Raw genomic sequence first — 18,517 nt, 5'->3', positions numbered from 1 at the left:
GCATCATCAGTAAACATACTTGATGTTTCATTCTCTCATGATTTATCTTGGAAAGAACATATTACCTCTCTTGTAAAATCTGCTTCCAAGAGACTGGGTGTGCTATGCTGACTCAGAGCCTTCTTTACCCACGCACAGTTGTTGATTCTATACAAGAGTTTTATCCGCCCCTGTGAAGAGTACCACTCTCATGTGAGGGAAGGCTCACCACATACAGCTCTTCTCAACAGGGTGGAGTCAAAGGCTTTTCATCTCATTAATTCTCCTCCTCTTACTGGCTCCCTTCAACCTCTATCTCTTTGCAGCACTGCTGCATCTTTATCTCTTGTCTGTCACTACTTCAATGGTCACTGCTCCTCTGAACTGTCTGCTTGAATCCCTCCACCATTACGGTGGGTGGGTAGCACCCATCTAACAGCAAACTCTCATCCCTTTTCTGTCCAACTCTCTAATGCAAGAGTTAAATGTTACTTCCAGTCTTTCATGTATGCAACAGGTCAACTCTGGAACTGTCTCCCTCTGTCTGTATTTCCTACTGCCTATGATCTCCAGTCTTTTCAAAAGCAGTGTGTCCAGGCATCTCAAAACGAACAGATCTTGAATCTGGCTGTCTGTTATCTTGTTTTTTTTTTCTTTGAGAAAACAGTTTGCAGGCTTCCTGGCCTTTGGTTCCTTCTTCCTTGTATAAAAAGAAAACAAATTGTGATCAATTACCATGACAAAGGATGGAGTGATGCTTGGGTGTTGGGGAAGGGTGTATCCAAGACTAAGGTGTTACAGGAAGGGGGTATGAGCAATGCCTCTAACCCCTGGAGGGATGAGGCTAGGCCTCAAACTGTGTTTTTAGGGGTCCGAATTCTGGGATTTTCCCATGAAATAGGACTCAGGGTAGGGTCTATTTCTCTATGTATTGGTGAAAATGGCAAAAGGAAGCTGCATAATTGGATGGGTCACTGCAGTTTGTCCATTTTACCTTGGCAGAGATTTCTGTCCTTTTGTTCCTATATTATTTACTGTTCTTATGAATGTTATTATTAGCTGTTTGCTATTGCTCATCCATTTAACTAGCCCAAGATTTTTGTCTTTATGCAGCTTATTTCCATTTACTTGATGGCAGAATATGTCAATACCATGGCTCTGCATCCTTTCCATAAAATTTTTCCATGACTAGCACCATACTGTTATGTTAATCTCCCTGTTGCTACTCAGCATTTAAGATGAAAAGATGGCAGTTTTAGGTTAAACTGGAGAGAGTACAATATAGTAGATGCCTATATTCTGAACTACAGCACTCACATTTCTTACTTAACATCTTATACAACAAATCTTCATTACACAAGCAATATGGTGCACCCTACATTAATAAGTACTGTATACCATTTACTACTTATTGAGAAAATTATACAGTACACTATAATCATTATGCTGATATTACATATTCCCCTACATTCAATACAGAACTACAGCACTTGCTCCTTAGTGAGAACCTTATACAGAAGCAGTAGTTGCAACTCCAGGCTTATCTGTATGTGAACCCAGTGGACTGAATGCTGTAGTTAACCTTCTTTTGCAGTCCACCATCCTCCTTTTAGAAGGATATACAGTAAGGCATTGTTATAAGTCATCTATATAATTCAGTACCAAATTAGAGAAAGACTGCCAATCAGATTTCCACTGCTACCTATAAAGTTGATTCAGTTTTCTCCAACTGACAGTGCCAAAAGCATGTAAAAAGTTGATACTGCACTATTTGGAACACATTTTGGAATCACAAGCTTGTTCTGTCAAGAAAAGACATTCAAAGGATTAAACAGATTCTGCAACTCACTTGTCCCTCTTCTCAATCTTGGCCCCAGCAGCCAGAAGAGCAACAATGGCAGACGACTGGTTGTGGTCAGCGGCGCGATGAAGGGGTGTCTGTTGGTTGCAGTCCACACAGTCCAGGCGAGCATGGTGCTGTCAAGGAGATAGTAGTAGAAGTAGCAGTAGTACTACTAGTAGATGTAGCTGCAGATTCATCTGAAATGTGCCCCTGGTGGACTGCAGACTGAAGCTGCCCTTCTCCTACAGTCCACCATCATCATTCTGGGGGACAGGCAGGAAGTTGAGAGATGCATGTATAACCAGGCTCTGGAGCCACCCAGCTATATTGGTGCCACCTTTTGAAGGCATCCCTCTCTAGCATGTTACTGGTCTATTCTTGTTACTTCCCGATGATTTTATTCAACTAGCATCTCTTAGAAAGGGGTTAGTGAAAGCTATATCTAGCCCTTCCAGTCTGAAAAGTCCCCCTTCACCTACATAAAAATATAAAGTCATGAGGCAAGACTAAGAAAAAAGTAAAAAATTATACAATCACCATGTAGGGATAATGCTTGTGAATACCAATTATGCTTTCTGGACCCTACCTCTTCCCATTCAAAGGTAGGAAAAATGGGTAAGAAGGATGATGATGATGATGATGATGATGATGATGATGATGATGATGACTGATGATGATAATGATGATGACAATGATGAAAATGATGCCAACGATATTGATATGACATACTTACCTCCAGCAGCAATGAGATGAGGTCAGTATCCCCCACAGCAGCTGCAGCATGGAGAGGTGTGGCCAGTGTGTCTCTCACTGCATCAACATCAGCCCCAGCTGCCAACAACCGCTTGGCTACCTACATTGTAAAAAAAATAATAATAATTTTAAAAAATCATCCATCCATCCATCATCGAATCTTACGTTGCCCCATGAGGAGTGTAGGAGCCCGGGGCTAAGCAGTTGGTCCTGACATTTAACATGAGAGTATTAAAAGGGTGGAAAAAAATGAGGTGAAAATCTAAGAGATGGGGGGAAGCAAACTGGGTGGGGCCTGTATGGGTTTCTTCTGGGGGTGGTTGGGGTTTATTGCTCACGTGATGTCATTCAGAGGCAAGTGAGGTTGTTTAACATTACCTTAAGTGTCAAGACTTAGTAGCCTAACACTGGGCTGTTGCACCTCAGTTTATATGGGGCAAAATGAGACAAGGTGATGATGATGATGATGATGATAATGTAAAACTAGAACAGACCACACTCCTAAAATACAATACTGTATCGTACTGTATTATTCCCTTCATAAAATATTGTCTGGTAATCAAAGTAATATGTCAAAGCACTACTGTAAGTCACTTTTTCACTGATGCAGTACGCAAAAAATCTTCTCTAGGCAGAAAAATGTGCCAGGCTTCTCCCACCTTATGAGTATCAGCCGTCAGAAGACAGTTGGAAGCAAGAAGTGAAATGTTTGGTGAACATCTGACCATAATTGTACATCTATCTGTGAACTATAATGCATGTGCTGGAGAGGGAAACTCTCATGCATTTGCACTGATATAACTTGCTTGCTTATACAAATGTCCTTCAACTCCCTCCCTGTCCCCCTAAAGGAGGATTGTGTACAGAAGGAGAAGTGTAAATTCAGCCTGCAGTTCACAGAGTACATGTTCAGATGAGCCTGGGGCCATAAGAACAACAACTCTAAAGTACACACCTCAGAGTGGCCATTGTTTACAGCAAGGTGGAGAGCTGTCTGGCCTTCGCTGTCTCGTTCACCCACAAGTCGCTCCACCGTCGCATTACCACCAAAAGTATTCCCAGATGACAGTAGTAACTCCACAATTTCCTGTTAGAACACAAATTAGTATAACTCTGACATCATTTTCTGACTACATAATGCTATGAATAACACATAACTCACACTATGATTCCAGCACTGTTAACACACACACACACACACACACACACACACACACACACACACACACAAAATCAATCACTCAACAAACCAACCAACCAATCAATCAATAGTTTTTATTATATTATCACCAAAAAACAGTACTGCAGATGAAAACAGGTTGCTGACAATGATAATCCACAAGCTTAAGCTCCATTTCCACCCACCAGATGTCCCTCCATACAGGCTCGGTGAAGTGCCGTTTGCTCAGACTCATCCTTGGAGAAGAGGTTGGCCCCTGCTTGGATGAGGCGACTGCAGATGTCAGCGTACCCATATGTTGCTGCCACGAAGAGTGGTGTCATCAGCTGCTTGTCTCGGGCCTGGAAACATGAAAAAACTGTAATCATCACTAACATAATTTTCCACTGTTAAATTGGGTGACTAGGAGCAAGGAAAAAAGCAGGATAAAAGAAGAGTAGTATTATTAATAACAATGTGTCCACAGAAACTAAAGTACACAATGAAAATCCATACTACAGTATGTACTGCTGGTTGTTTACTACAACAGAGTGGATGAAAGATTATAATATTATCCTCCCTCATCACTCCCTGTGTGGAAGTGAATAAGGCCATCAGTTCTGCTAAGTACTCTGAAAGTAACAAAGGACACCTTGTGACTCTGAAAATATAAAAAGTAAAGGAACCTTTCTAATATAATGTACTCTGAAAGACCCCCAAAATAAAGGACTTAAGTTTATGTGCTTCTGTTACTGTTCCAGGTTATTTTCTGTTAGAATAGCACTGACACTGTCATTGTTTATGAAACTGTACCAACTGATGCTACTGCTGCTATATGACATTATATGGTACCAACACTGTTTTATGCTAATGATACTAACTGGTGCCATTTCACTGATGGTTTCAACACTGTTTTCAGTCGGTTATATGATCTGATTGTATTGCAGGTCGTAGATGTTATCTCTCTGATTGTACTAACACACTGTTTTTGCTACTACTGCTATCTGAAGCTACTCATACCTCAGGCATGATTTGTGGACATTTGAGCAGGTCCCTGGCAGCTGGATCATTGCCTCTCATGGCAGCATAATGCAAGGGAGTCTGGTCATAAATGTCCCGAGCATTGACTTCAGCCCCACACTCCACCAAGATACGAATAACAGATGTTTCAGAGATGCTGCCGATCCCAAACCCAGGCTTCTCGCCTGATGTGACAGACAAGTTGTTGGCATCTGTTGGGAAGTACAGTACATGCATACCAATTACTGTAATTGTGAGGTTTTGATGGTCAATATCCGTACTCATCTCTGTTCATGTCTATACTAGCTTTCATAAGTGGATGTCATTTATGATGGTACTATAGTATACTGTGCCTAATTACTGGTACCTATAAAACACAAAGTATACAGAAACCACACATAGCACAGAATCTCAGACCTGTCATTCTCTGTGATTCTGGATTTAAAAAAAAAATCTGCTTATGCTATATACAGATAGCAGTACCACTGGTACAGCAAAACAATGGTACTTTTATGAAGTACAAAACAACATACAGAAACAAGAACAAGAATCTTGATGATTGGTATTTCATATCTGATGTCTGCAGTTGATGCTGTACTTCACACTGTTGGTGAGACCGTAGAGTGGTGATGCTTGAAAGGTGATTTAAATAAAAATACTGTACAGTGATGGCTGTTGAGAGAGAAGGGGACTCACTGTGTTCCTCGTATGTTCTGGTGCATGAAGGACTTGAACTGGTGGATGATTTAATGTACTTTGGAAGAAAGTGTCAAAACAGAGCAAAAAGCAACTAGTGCAACTCCAGGAAGAAAAATGGCTGGTTACATGACTGCTTTGATACAGAACAGGAAACTGAAAAGAGAGGCTGCAAGTGGATAATATGATTATGAGCTTGTGCCCTCATGAAACTTAATGCTGATAGGTATTAAAGTCAGTGAGTGAGAGCAGCAGAAATGGGACTAATAAGGAATATAAGTGGGTTGTGTAAGATGAACGTGATAAGAAATATAAAGATTTGTAGATGTGGAGTAATGATGTCTACTGATCAAATGTTAAGTGAGAGTGTGCTCACAGAATGAATATGAATGGCAAGGTGAACTGTGTGTGAATATAAATTAGTTTGAGAGAGAGAGGATGGATGGATGGCCAATATGTGATAAGATATGGTAAGAGCAATGTGTTGTTATTGTTATTGTTCAGGGTTAATCTGAAATGTGAACTTGGTAGATTACAGGCTAAAGTTGCCCTTCTGCAATCCACCATCCTCTTTTCAGAAGATAGGGAAAGGGATTTCAATAGCTAACCAGGCATTTGATCCACACAATTACACTGGTGCCACCACATGAAGGTATCCCTCTCCAACACTAAGTTAAACTGTTAAAAAGTGAAGTATGGCAGCAGAAAAAAAAAAAAAAAAAAAAAAAGGACAAAGGATAGAAATGGATGGATTAAGTATTTGTATGTATGGAGATGCACACCATTGGGGTTGCACCTTTTTTGAATTTGGCAGGTGTTGTGACAGATGTTTAATAAAATGAAGCTCATATTGTAGAAGGTTATTGCTTGTGGGGTGGAGGTACAAATTTTAAAGACTAAACTAGTGAGTGAATGGATGCTATTCCAACTGAACCGGCCTTGCCATGGTTTTCTACTTTTTTTTTTTTTTTTTTCTGTTTTTGGATCATACTTTATTGGTGGGAAACAAGGTTGGAGTGATGACAGTGATCATGTCAATTATACTGTAATGTGCTGTAGATGACTGTACAGTATATTAGTACTGCACATATATACACTACTGACCTGGTAATCCCATATGCTAACTGAGCACTGAGTTTGCATTACCACTCACAACTAATATAAGAATAATACCAAGATATGACAGATCAGCAGGACTGTTCTGTAACTAAAAAAAGGTTCCTTAGCACTCATCTAAAATTCTATATAAAATGCATTACTGTATATACTATCTTCATCTCTAACAATTGTTTCACACAATGCAATCTTAGTTTAGCAGTTCAATGTGTAAGGAGTGAAAATGTACATTACTGGTAAAGATGTACTATACCCTGTAAAGCTTTCACTTACTGTTCTCTTCTTCACTCTTGTTATTCTCTTCATTTTCATCCTCCTCTCCTATCCCCTCTTCCCCATCCTCTTCCTCATCGGGGATAATGTGTGGGGTTGGGGACAGCTTGCGGCTGGGTCTGAGCTGCTTACGGTAACTGGGGAGCAAAACAATGTTAATACAGAAATATCTTATACTATATCTTTAACACATAACTGTTCAAACACCTATCTATCTGTCTACACATCTATCTAATTGTCTACCTATACAATATATCTATAGCCAAATGCCTTGATTCAGTAAGGAGTGGCCACATACAAATTGCCTCCATGTCATTCTGTTCTCTGCCATCAGGCTGTCCTTTTTCCTTTAGTAAGAGAGAAGATACCATTATTTTTTTCAAAGTAAAGGAGACCCTTGCCTAACAAAGGGTACAATGAATAAAGTTAAATAAATAAATACATAAATAAATAACTGCTACCAACTCACCGTGCAGCATAGTGTAGTGGTGTCAGCCTGTCTTGGCCTCGAATGTTGACCTGAGCACCTGCATGAATGAGTGTCTTGACTGTGTCTGCATGTGCATATCTGGCCGCATAGTGGAGTGGTGCCAGTTTGTCACCATCTAGCTTGTTTATCCTGCGTCGACCTTGTTCTCCAAGGCGAGACAGTGCTTGTTGCAAAAGGTCACTGTTGCCATCACGTGCAAGCTGTGTATATAAAAATGAAAATACTATAAATAAAGACCTTCAATTTCTGTACAAGAAAACTATGTACAGAGAATGCAATTAAACAGAGTAGGGAGCTTTTGAGTTTCCTGCATGTCAGTCAACTATTTTGCCTGTAACTCCTCCCAACACATGCTTTATAAAAGCAAGATATATTATCAGATTAACTGTTGTAATACTGTTCTGGAAGTAATGAAGCATTGTGGTGTTGATGTGGATGTGTTTGACGGTCTTAAGAGATGTGTTCTGAGATAGTTTGGCAATGTGGAGATCATGGAGAATGAGAGACTGATTAGAAGTGTGTATCACAGTACAGTGCAGGGGAAGAGGTGGAGGGGGAGACCAAAGATGAGAAGGAGGGATGAAATGGAAAAATATATGCAAGAGGTGTTTGAGAGAGAGCAATCAACTGACACAGGACAGGGTGAGAAGCAGTGATTTGTTTGTGGTCTCCTCTTAAGGGATTAAGGTGTCTGGCAATAGATAGATAGATAGTACTGGCAGCCCTACACTTGTGTGTGATAAAGAAGAGACATCTTGAATTCCTCAAGTTAGAGGCAGATGTACTCGCAACCCCAAGCTCATTTGAAGGTGAATCCAGCAAACTGCAGGCTGAAGTTACCTTTCTCCTGCAATCAATCCTCCTCCTTTGAGGGGACATGGAGGGGGTTGCCTTAAATCTGTGGTGGGAGCCACCCAGTCATATCAGTGTCACCCCATGAAAGCATTCAGCTGGTTAAGGGTAAACAAAAGGTAAATTACCATATGAAAGACATTACCTGTCCATCACACACCACAGTTCCACTCTTATGGTTAATCCCTTCCTCGCTACCATTCTGTCTGTGTCTGTCTGTCTGTCTGTCTCTCCACTCCCTTTTCCCCCTCCCTCTCTCTCTTCACTTTTTTTTTTTTTTTAATTTTCATTTTCCTCCTTCCTATCTCTTATTACACCTCTCTCTCTCTCTCTCTCTGGGGGGCGCGGAAGCACAGTGGTAGCGCGCTGAGCTTGTGATCAGGAGGTCGCAAGTTCGAGCCTCGCCCGGGCTACCGTTGCCGGGAGGGGCAGCGTCCTCCTGTAACCCCAGCAGGGCTATATGGCCTTAGTTGCCTAGCTCGGGGAATTCATTTCTCTCTCTCTCTCTCTCTCTCTCTCTCTCTCTCTCTCTCACTACCACTGAATGGAGGGTGTTTATGGATGTTATGGAAAGGAAGAAAAAGCTACAGGCGTGAGATATGGAATTCTGGGTGCATAAAAAAAAGAATACGATGAGATGGTACGGACATAATATACAAATAATGCACTGAAACAGAGTGCTGCAGAAAGCTAAGAATGGCAGTACTGTATATTGGTGAAAGAGGATGGGGAAGAGGACGTGAAGGAAGAGGATGAGGATGTGAGAGATGGAAGTGAATGAGTAATGTCTGAGAGCGTGTGGGATGTGTGTGAGGACAAGGTAAATTGGAAGAGTTCTGTCTCGACCATCCCTTGCTCGGATTCCCAAGATGGAGCAAAGCGTCTGAGATGATGATGATGATGATAAAGGTTGCTCCAATCTCTCTCCTTTCCTCTCCTGTCTTTCCATTTTTTTTTTCTTCCTCACCCGACGCCCTTGTCTGTGTTATCATTCGCCAAAATTTAAGAATGCTAGATAAAGTATCACCATTTATCACGCTAGTACCTGGAACTTAGGGAATACTATATAAAAATGTGTCGTGATTAATGTCCAATATCATTAACTACTCTAATTATATAAATAAAAAAAAGTAGTTTTAATATTGCGTCTGGCAATAGATAGACAGAATATCAGTAATATAAATAACACAAACACTTAAAAAATACCCAAAAATAATTTCTTGAACTATGAACACTCATAACATCACTGCTCTAATTATATAAATAAAAAAGTAGTTTTAATATCAGTAATGTAAACAACATAAGTGGTAAAAAAAAAAAATACCCAAAAATAATTTCTTGAACTATGAACGCTGATAACATCACTATTTTGATAGGCGGGAAACTCAGAGTGCGTCGCGACGCAACGCAGTTAAGGTGCCCAGAGTTTCACTCCGATTTTTAAGATAAGTTTTGTGGCAGATTTCGTTACCCTCGCGAAAAATGTGCCAGATAAGTGAATAAACTGTTCTAATGCGACAAAAGACATGGAAAACAAGATAACTTAGTTATCAAAGGTTAAATTATAGCCTGACTGCAGGGGCGGGAGGGCTGCCATCCTGAAGGTGAGTTAAGCGGAATTTTAAGCTGCCTGTTTGCATTTTGTATCATTATATTTACCTGACAACCTGAGATGCACAGAAAGTACGAAAAAAAAAAAAATCTACCAAACGGGCGCCCTTTTCCATATTTTCTATTGATATGAGTCTTCACACGTTACTTGTTAGATTACCACAGCTACTAGGGTTTTTTATAAACTTACCTATGGAAGCTATAAATGATGATTTAGAATGCGTAAATATTCCCCCGTCTGCCAGCAGCCAGTAGCCGGTGTCGTATGCACGGAGTGACATGCTGAAAGTTACCGTTCCGCTCAGTGCGCATGCGCCGAGTAGCCGTTTAGCTTTCATTTTGAAAGTATCAGCATGTTATCTCAAATTTTGCGCCATTTATCAACAACATTGTATGAAATACGTGTCAGGAATATAGTTGGATGTCTTATCGACCTGTAGGTAACTATAGGTCGAGATATATATATATATATATATATATATATATATATATATATATATATATATATATATATGTATGTATGTTACAGGCAGATTGTAAAATTAGTCATTTCGTGAATTAAGGTTACTTTAGTTTAGGTTTATTTAGGTTAGGTTGATCTAGGATAAGGTTAGGTTAAGGTTAGGTTAGGTTTGGTTAGGTTAGGTTAATTTAAGCTTCATAGAGTAGGGAACGGTAACTTCCAGCATAAAGTCACTCCGTGCATATGACACCGGCCATATTTAACGTTCCTAACGCGAATTTTTAAATTTGAAAGCTGGCTGTCAAACGCAAGTGAGGTTAGGTTGAATTACGTTGGTTTGGTTAGCTGTGGTTAAATCGTACTGTAGATTCCTACTGTTTTGACACGGGATACACTGACGCGTCCAGAATAAATTAGAAGTAGCAGAAAGAAAAAAAAATTGTGCAAATGAGGAATGAATTTAACAAATAAATATCAGTATGAGGAACAAAGACAATATTAAGGATTAAAAAGGGAGATAGAAAAAAAGAAAAAAAGGAGAAAATTTAGGAAAATGGAAAACGCTTAAGAAAACAGCCATCAGTTTGATCGTGGATGGGTCTCCAACAACAACAACAACGTGGTAAGTCGGAGAGATCGGAAAACGTTGCCGCGGACGACCCGGCCGCTTCCTTTAATATCTCAAAGTAGGTATATTTTGTCTTTTTCCAATCACGTCTTCGTCACAATGAAACAGTTAACAATCTGTGTTGCTTATGTACCAAATTTATTTGCCTTGTGATCGTCAGTTTGTTATAATATAGGTGGAATCGCCGCACGCGTTTGGTAAAGAATTAAAGAAACAAAATTACAGTATATATTAATTGCAATTTACAATCAAATTCAGATATAATACATGTTAAGTAAAAATTACTTTGATTTTCATGCCAGTTTTCTGTATAAAGTCGGAAACAGATACCCAAAAAACTGATTATTACCGCACGTATTGGTAAGGTTAGTCATAGATATACAGTATACATAGATGTCATACGAGGAGGCAAGCATGCGTCAGCTTGGCCGCCATGTTTGAAAGGTCCAGTGCTCGCCGTTTGCTATGGTCTGCACCACAATTGTACCATCTTTATCTTCTTTGAAGTGCCACAGTGTTACACTGACAAGCGAACAGTTGGCACCAGACAACAGGGAAAAACTTTTCATGGATAAGGATATACAATTTGTACTATAAAATCAATATAAACGTCATATAGCCCTGCACTGCTCAGACTGACGTATGCAGACGTGCAGTACTGTACTTCCACACAGAGTATAGTTGTAATATAAACAGACTAGTCAGTGTGAATGTTAGCTGACCTTATAACGTTTGACAGTATCACAATGCATTAAATTCTATTTCACTGTGGTAAACAGCGTACAGTACTCAGATTCTCATGTACTGAACCATGTAAATGTAGGTATACATCATTGTTGGGTAAAGGTCAAGAATGCCCACGCCACCTCACTTTCGTTTTTTCTTGCAATTTTTTGTGGGGAAGGCAGTGTACATTTTATGCAAGCAAAATTAGAGTATGGTGAATATGTTAGAAATGTGTTTACTCCAGGAAAGTAATGTTGGGTCACAGTAGTGTATTTTCTGGTGAAATGACCACCCTAACACAACCTAACCATATATGAACCAAACAATCTCAGGCTCAGCACATCCATATATATATAGATATATATATATATATATATATATATATATATTTATATATATATATAGGCCCAGTGTCCACAGTACTGGACAGAACTGGGAATTTTCAAACCTTAATAAATTAGGGAACCCCCGGGTAGGGACCTATGAGCTTCGCGACTATGAGCCGATAGGCGGAGGGCGGTACGCTGAGGACCCTCCCGGCACAGCGCCTCGCCTAGCAGCTCTGGGATCCAATGGGATATATATATATATATATATATATATATATATATATATATATATATATATATATATATATATATATATATATATATATATATGGGTAGATACATGACACATACAGTATCTAGTGGCTCATAAGCAACTTAATTCCAGCAAGATGTAATTCATATAATTTAATATAAACATCATGTTGAAACCTAGAGCGTCTTATTATATATATAGTAAAAGCAGATGATCAGTGTGGTATTGTGTGCATACATCTATTACAGTGCCTTAAATCTGTGGTAGGAGAAAAAAATAGATATAAATATACAGTAGGCGTATATTAAGTATTTATTCCATTATGCCTACTGTATATATTTGATATTTTACGTTAATAAAAGGCATAACCAATATTTTTACTATGGTGACATAGTTTACATGTGTTCACAGTCATTCTTTCATTTCTTAATCAAATTCCATTTCACTAGTTTCAATTAATATATTTTAAACGATGGTAATATGAATTCAACTTCATGCATGTGTTAGGTTTGTCATGAGTCATATTATACTGCAGCCAATTAGATTTCAGCAATAAATTAACCGAAGTTAGCTCAGAAGTGCGTGTTGCATGTTTTTAATGTGGATTGCTCTGGAGGTGTTGTGGCAAACACGAACGAAGTAAAAGAAGGTGCATTTTTATGATCTTTAAAATAAGCCGTCACACAAGGAAATCCATGCAATTTTAAGAAAGTTATGGCTAGAAAACGGCAATTGCACCCCGGGCCCATAAACTGCCATTGTTTATTTCCAGTCCGACGACCTTGCCAATATGGCGGCGCTTTTGACGTACATCGGCCCTATGTGGCAAAGCGCGACGCCGCATCTATGTAAAATAACTAGGAGGTCAACTAGGTAGCCTAGACTAGTTTATTGGGGCTGAGTTAGGTTTATTTAGATTAGGTTTGATTGGGACAAACGTGTTAAAGTTAGGTGACACCATAACATAACAATTCAGGTCTAGTAATTAAAATGAGATAGGAGAGATAGGAGTTATCATTAAATGAAGCTGGGTTTGGTCAGGCTGAACAGTGTTAGGCTAGGTTAGGTCGGGTTAAGTTTAGACAAGTGCTTAAGTTAGGCACAACAGTGCCGTAACCCTATCAACTTAGAGGCTCCCTAAGGTGCACTTATCGTGCAATCAGACCGGAAAAAAATCTACGGTGTCAGTATGTTTCACTATCAAAATTACGATAAAATTACCGTGATGTAATATCTAGAACCTGGATATTTAATCTATTTAAGGGAATCATGCTGACAAGAGTGAACTATAATTTAGAGAGAGAGAGAATGTTGTTCGTGTTTGATTTTAATTTAACGTTCTCCCAACGGCAAATTAATGACCTTTCGCCCGACACCTCGTAAGGGAAAGATATATTCTGTAATTCAGAAACGACCTTGCAAGGGAGTCTGGGAGGTCGAGGTGATGGAGTACAAAGAGATGTGTAAGAACCTTGCCAACTCCGCCATTTCAGCTACTGGGACGCTTATTTACAAGAGGTTTGAGCGTAGATTGAACTTGCGAGATGGATTAGGAATTAGTATGATCTAACGCCGGCAAACTAATCCCTTAACCTACCTGAATTTTCCTAACTGACCTTTACGTCACTATATATTTATGTATGATAATTTTTTTTAAACCCTTCTAACCTACACTAACAAACTAACACTTACAATTTAACTTCAGTAGTGTAATTTATCTTGCGTAATTTACGTAATCGCTTTGACTTTCCACATCAGCCCGAAATATTAAAAGAAACAACAATCTACCATCATCCGTCTTAAGAAAATTTACAACTGGCGAAATAGTGAAAACCTTATGTGTTTCAGATCGTTTGATTTTTCCGCTACGTATTCGTCAGACTTTGCGAAGATACCTAGCTGTCTGTACTTGACCTAACATAATGAAATCTGAGGTCAAGGCGTGGAGTGTGACACCAAAATGGCGGGCTTTTCCAGCTTCCTATGCCAGTGTCTCCTGCACAAAGGTTCTAATAACGAGCTGGCTGTCACTCGCCTCAAGAGATTTATAGTCTTCGATCCTCCTGGGTTTTGAAAGGGCAGGCAAGGCATTGATTATCACGTGCGTTAATTCAGGCTTTTTTTTTTTTTATCATCTCATTTATTATTTACTTAGCAGGACTATTTTTTTGCGTATACTAAAACGTTGGTAATTTCTTATAAGTACGTTTGTGGCTGAAGGGCATGGCAAAAAAGGCATATTTTTCGTTAACTAAACCATTCTCTTTACTGTATTTAACATTACACTAGTTAAGTATATTTCTCCTACAGTGTCATTACTAATTATTAACTAAGGGTATGAAATGAAAGACAAACAAGAGATAAATGTTCGATAATCCAGGCACTTTTATCACATTACTTATTAAATGAACATTAAAGTATAAAGCAATTTCTAACGATTTTAGGAAGACATATATAACTATTAACAGTGCCCAAAGGACCAATGCTATGTTTATCGCAGAGCGGAGGTTTTGAAAGGAAAGCAGTCGAGAGGCACAAATCCCGATATCACCATATTTTATTCACTGGGCATTACTGTATATATTGATTACTTAAGGTCATCTTATTTTTTTACTGTTAAGGGTTACATGAGGAAGGTCAAGTATTAAAGTGGTTATTAAGTGAGCTATTCATGTTTTCTCATTCTTTCATTTTTTTCCGTTCTTATGTCTTTTATCTACATTATTTGAGTCCAGGGTCCAGTAATGATAAAATAGGACCTAGCACTTAAGAAGACGCAAATACTGCATTAAAGCCACAAATTCATGCATTTGTTATAATAATTACTCGACACTTGTTTTCTTTGATGATGAAGTATTTACCCTGATGTTGATGATATATTATCCCTGATGATGTGTTTTTCCTGATGATGATGTACTTTCCCTGCTTATGTATGATTAATTTTCCTTATGACTCTGTGTTCCAGTTTTTATCATCAACACGTGTGCTAACTTAAGTCTCTGTCCTTATTCATCTGCTATTTAACACAATTTTCCTTACTTCCCAAAGATCAAGCTTTTCCCTTTAATAAGTTACTAATATGATAAGGCTGGCGGTAATTCATGCAGTTTGTATTCTCATATGTAATATTCAGCTCGGTATTTTTTTTTTTTTTTTTTTTTTCCTGCAGTGTCGATCCGTTTATTCTTCACTATTCTTTTTCTTTGTATTTTGTCTTAACCAGAAACTTTAAATAGGTATTTATTAACTTTTTTACTGTGTTGCGTCCATCATTTTTTTTTGCGTTAGCGTGAAAAAAGTTGGTTCAACGCAACGTAATTTCCTTCTGTAATCTGTGTACGGTATTCCATATATCTGTTGTTCATCTCAAACTACATAAACAGTAATTACTAATGCTAAATATCCAAGACCATTATTACTCCTTTTCTTTATTTCCCTTTTATTTATTGCTACAGGAACTTTATTTATCTCCCCATGTTAATTATCCACCACCACTATTGCTTTTCTTTATTTCCTCTTTATTTATCGCTACCGGCATTCTATTGTTTATCTTCCCTTGATAATTACCTACGACGATTATTACTGCGTTTATTTTCTCTCCCATTTATCGCTACCGGCATCCATTATTTATCCCACGACCATTTATTATTACTGTTTTTCTTTATTTACTTTTTATTTATCGCTACCGGCACTCCATTATTACTGTTTTTCTTTATTTCCTCCTTATTTATCGCTACAGACACGCCATTATTTATTTCCCCTTGTGCCATTCATCGCTTCCTGCTCGACCTTCATCCATTTTAAGCGCGGATGATTAAAATGTCGGAAGCTGGTTCAAGGGAGTGACAAATTATTCTCCCTAGCACCTCTTCCTTAGCGATTTATTTCTGGATACGGCTGGCTAATATCAATTTGTATGTTTTTTATATGATGCGTATGGTTAGCCTATATTTGGATGCTTTAAATGACACAGAAGAGGGCAGTAGGGAGTAATAAGTAAAATAAATCGCTTAAGGAGACGTGTTTGGGAGCTTCCTTAATCGACAAGAATACATACCCTCTTTTTTAAGGGGCTATACTTTTTCCTTAAAATCTTACTTTCTTCTTGTGATCACATTAGCCTACTTCTTGTGTAATTATTTTAAGAGGCTTTACATGACTCGGACTTTCTGTAACTATCGTTGCTAATTATGGGCTTGGGCCTTGTTCGTCTCTCTCTCTCTCTCTCTCTCTCTCTCATGAAAGAATGGAGGGACTCAAGGCTACGTTCTCTCTCTCTTTCTCTCTCTCTCTCTCTCTCTCTCTCTAATGAAAATGGAGGGACTCAGGCTAATCTCTCTCTCTCTCTAATGAAAATGGAGGGACTCAGGCTAATCTCTCTCTCTCTCTAATGAAAATGGAGGGACTCAGGCAAATCTCTCTCTCTCTCTCTCTCTCTCTCTAATGAAAATGGAGGGACTCAGGCTAATCTCTCTCTCTCTCTCTCTCTAATGAAAATAGAGGGACTCAGGCTAATCTCTCTCTCTCTCTCTCTCAGGTTCAAAAACAGTGGAGGAGCACAAGGCATAAAGCCAACAAAACGCGTCCCTTCGTTACCGTCCTTTATTATAACTTATGAAGCAGACATCTTTAGGTCTTAGGATGGACCTGGGTATCACGTATCTGATTTATCGGGACAGTCAAAGGACATTATTTTTTATGGTATAGCCAGTTTAATTAGCTCACGGGAAGTATAAATTTTAAATATATACATAATGATATCAATTTTATTTTTACTGACCTTATTCTAATAGTTTTCGAATTTAATGCACAATCTTTTTTTTTTTTTTTTTTTCGGAAATGGGGCTTACCAGGCTGTACGGTAACATGCTGAATTCCATCACACAGCGCTTTGTCTTATGCATCGTTAAAATTTCTACAGCAGAGATTTTGATTCCCCTCTTCTCTTCCTTGGTCAAAACCTTACCTTAAACAGATAACCCTGAGCACACAAGACGGGAAGGGTGAGGTCGCTGGGCTTCTGTGAATTGTGAAGAGGGTATCAATAACGCCTGCCGCAACACATTTATTTGCACCTTTTTCCTTTTTTTTTTTTTTTTCGTTTTAAGGGAGGAAAGTACCGTGAGGCTTTTTGGCACAGGAAAATGGAAGCTGGAGAATATACATGCTGTGGAAGTTGACACGAGGTTTTTGGAGAAACATACACGATACTCGGTACAGACCAAAGTATAGGACAAGAGAGACGTTGCTTTCTCCTGCTAAAACTGGCAACAGGGAGCATGCAAAAAAAAAAAAAAAAAGAAAAAAAGAATAAGTAAAATAAGTGCGTAGATAACATTAATAAAGGAATTAATGGGTAAACAAACAATAATAAATATGAATGTGTATAATTATCATGATGCGACCCAAAGGTGCAAGAGTCGAATGTTACAAAAGATACTGAAAGAATAAATAAAACTTCATTGGTTACATTAATGAACAGTAAATGGAAAATTCCGAAAGTGAGAGCTGTTAAGTATTTAGATGTATAAGTAAGAAATGTGTAGCTTACAGAGAGAGAGAGAGAGAGAGAGAGAGAGAGTTGAAGCGAGTGAGAGAAACCAAAAAAGAAAGAAAAGAGATAACTCACCTGATGCAGCGTCCTTGAGATTAAGTCATAGGAGGTCATACCTCGCCCGACCTCGTGCGTCCGCGTGAGTATGTCCGTGACCTCTTGGAATATGCTGTCCCCCGCTTCGGACCTGGAGGAGAGGAAAATTCTCTCTCTCTCTCTCTCTCTCTCTCTCTCTCTCTCTCTCTCTCTCTCGATGCAATCTACATCATAACTAAGCCTACATGTCTCACTCTTATTCATTTATCCTCAGTTCCCTCCCCCCCTTCTCTCTCTCTCTCTCTCTCTCTCTCTCTCTCTCTCTCTCTCTCTCTCTCTCTCTCGTTGCAAATCTACAGTACATAACTAAGCCTACATGTCTTACACTTATTTATCCTCAGTTCCCCCCCCTCTCTCTCTCTCTCTCTCTCTCTCTCTCTCTAACTCACCCCTTCCTTGAGCCCGGGGAAGACATCCTTGTATTTCGCACTGGAAAAAAAAAGGTAGAAATAATGTCATTTAATAGACAGGTACACTGAAATGGAAACGAATAAAGTTATTTACTATTTTTTACAGAGTTTTAAATATCATCACTGGAAAAAGTACAAATGAAATACCTTAGTATACACCTGTGCTAAAGAAAAACCAATACACTCATTTTTTAATATATTTCATTTTTAAATATCAGAACTTAAGGAAATAATAATAATAAAAAAAGTGTCGGTAGTCGGCATTA

General features: G+C 38.7%; 1 protein-coding gene across 1 annotated transcript in view; it reads right to left on the bottom strand.

Moving 5' to 3' along the window:
• LOC145402256 (uncharacterized) overlaps window positions 1-18,262 on the bottom strand; it is a 56,747-nt gene extending 38,485 nt beyond the window's left edge. Inside the window, exons 1-9 of the mRNA XM_080274381.1 lie at window positions 18,231-18,262; window positions 17,821-17,932; window positions 7,309-7,529; window positions 6,840-6,976; window positions 4,755-4,966; window positions 3,941-4,096; window positions 3,531-3,662; window positions 2,556-2,675; window positions 1,829-1,956 (exon numbers count right to left, since the gene is read on the bottom strand). Coding sequence (XP_080130507.1) covers window positions 1,829-1,956; window positions 2,556-2,675; window positions 3,531-3,662; window positions 3,941-4,096; window positions 4,755-4,966; window positions 6,840-6,976; window positions 7,309-7,529; window positions 17,821-17,932; window positions 18,231-18,256 — 1,244 coding nt within the window. The 5' untranslated portion in view covers window positions 18,257-18,262. The remainder of the gene's footprint in view (window positions 1-1,828; window positions 1,957-2,555; window positions 2,676-3,530; window positions 3,663-3,940; window positions 4,097-4,754; window positions 4,967-6,839; window positions 6,977-7,308; window positions 7,530-17,820; window positions 17,933-18,230) is intronic.
• Between the last annotated feature and the right edge of the window lie 255 nt (window positions 18,263-18,517).

The sequence above is a fragment of the Coenobita brevimanus genome, chromosome 57 (assembly GCF_032717465.1).
Source record: "Coenobita brevimanus isolate Jiangsu-jjx chromosome 57, ASM3271746v2, whole genome shotgun sequence".
NCBI classification, from domain to species: Eukaryota; Metazoa; Arthropoda; class Malacostraca; order Decapoda; family Coenobitidae; genus Coenobita; species Coenobita brevimanus.
This window is presented reverse-complemented; position numbering and strand designations above follow the sequence as displayed.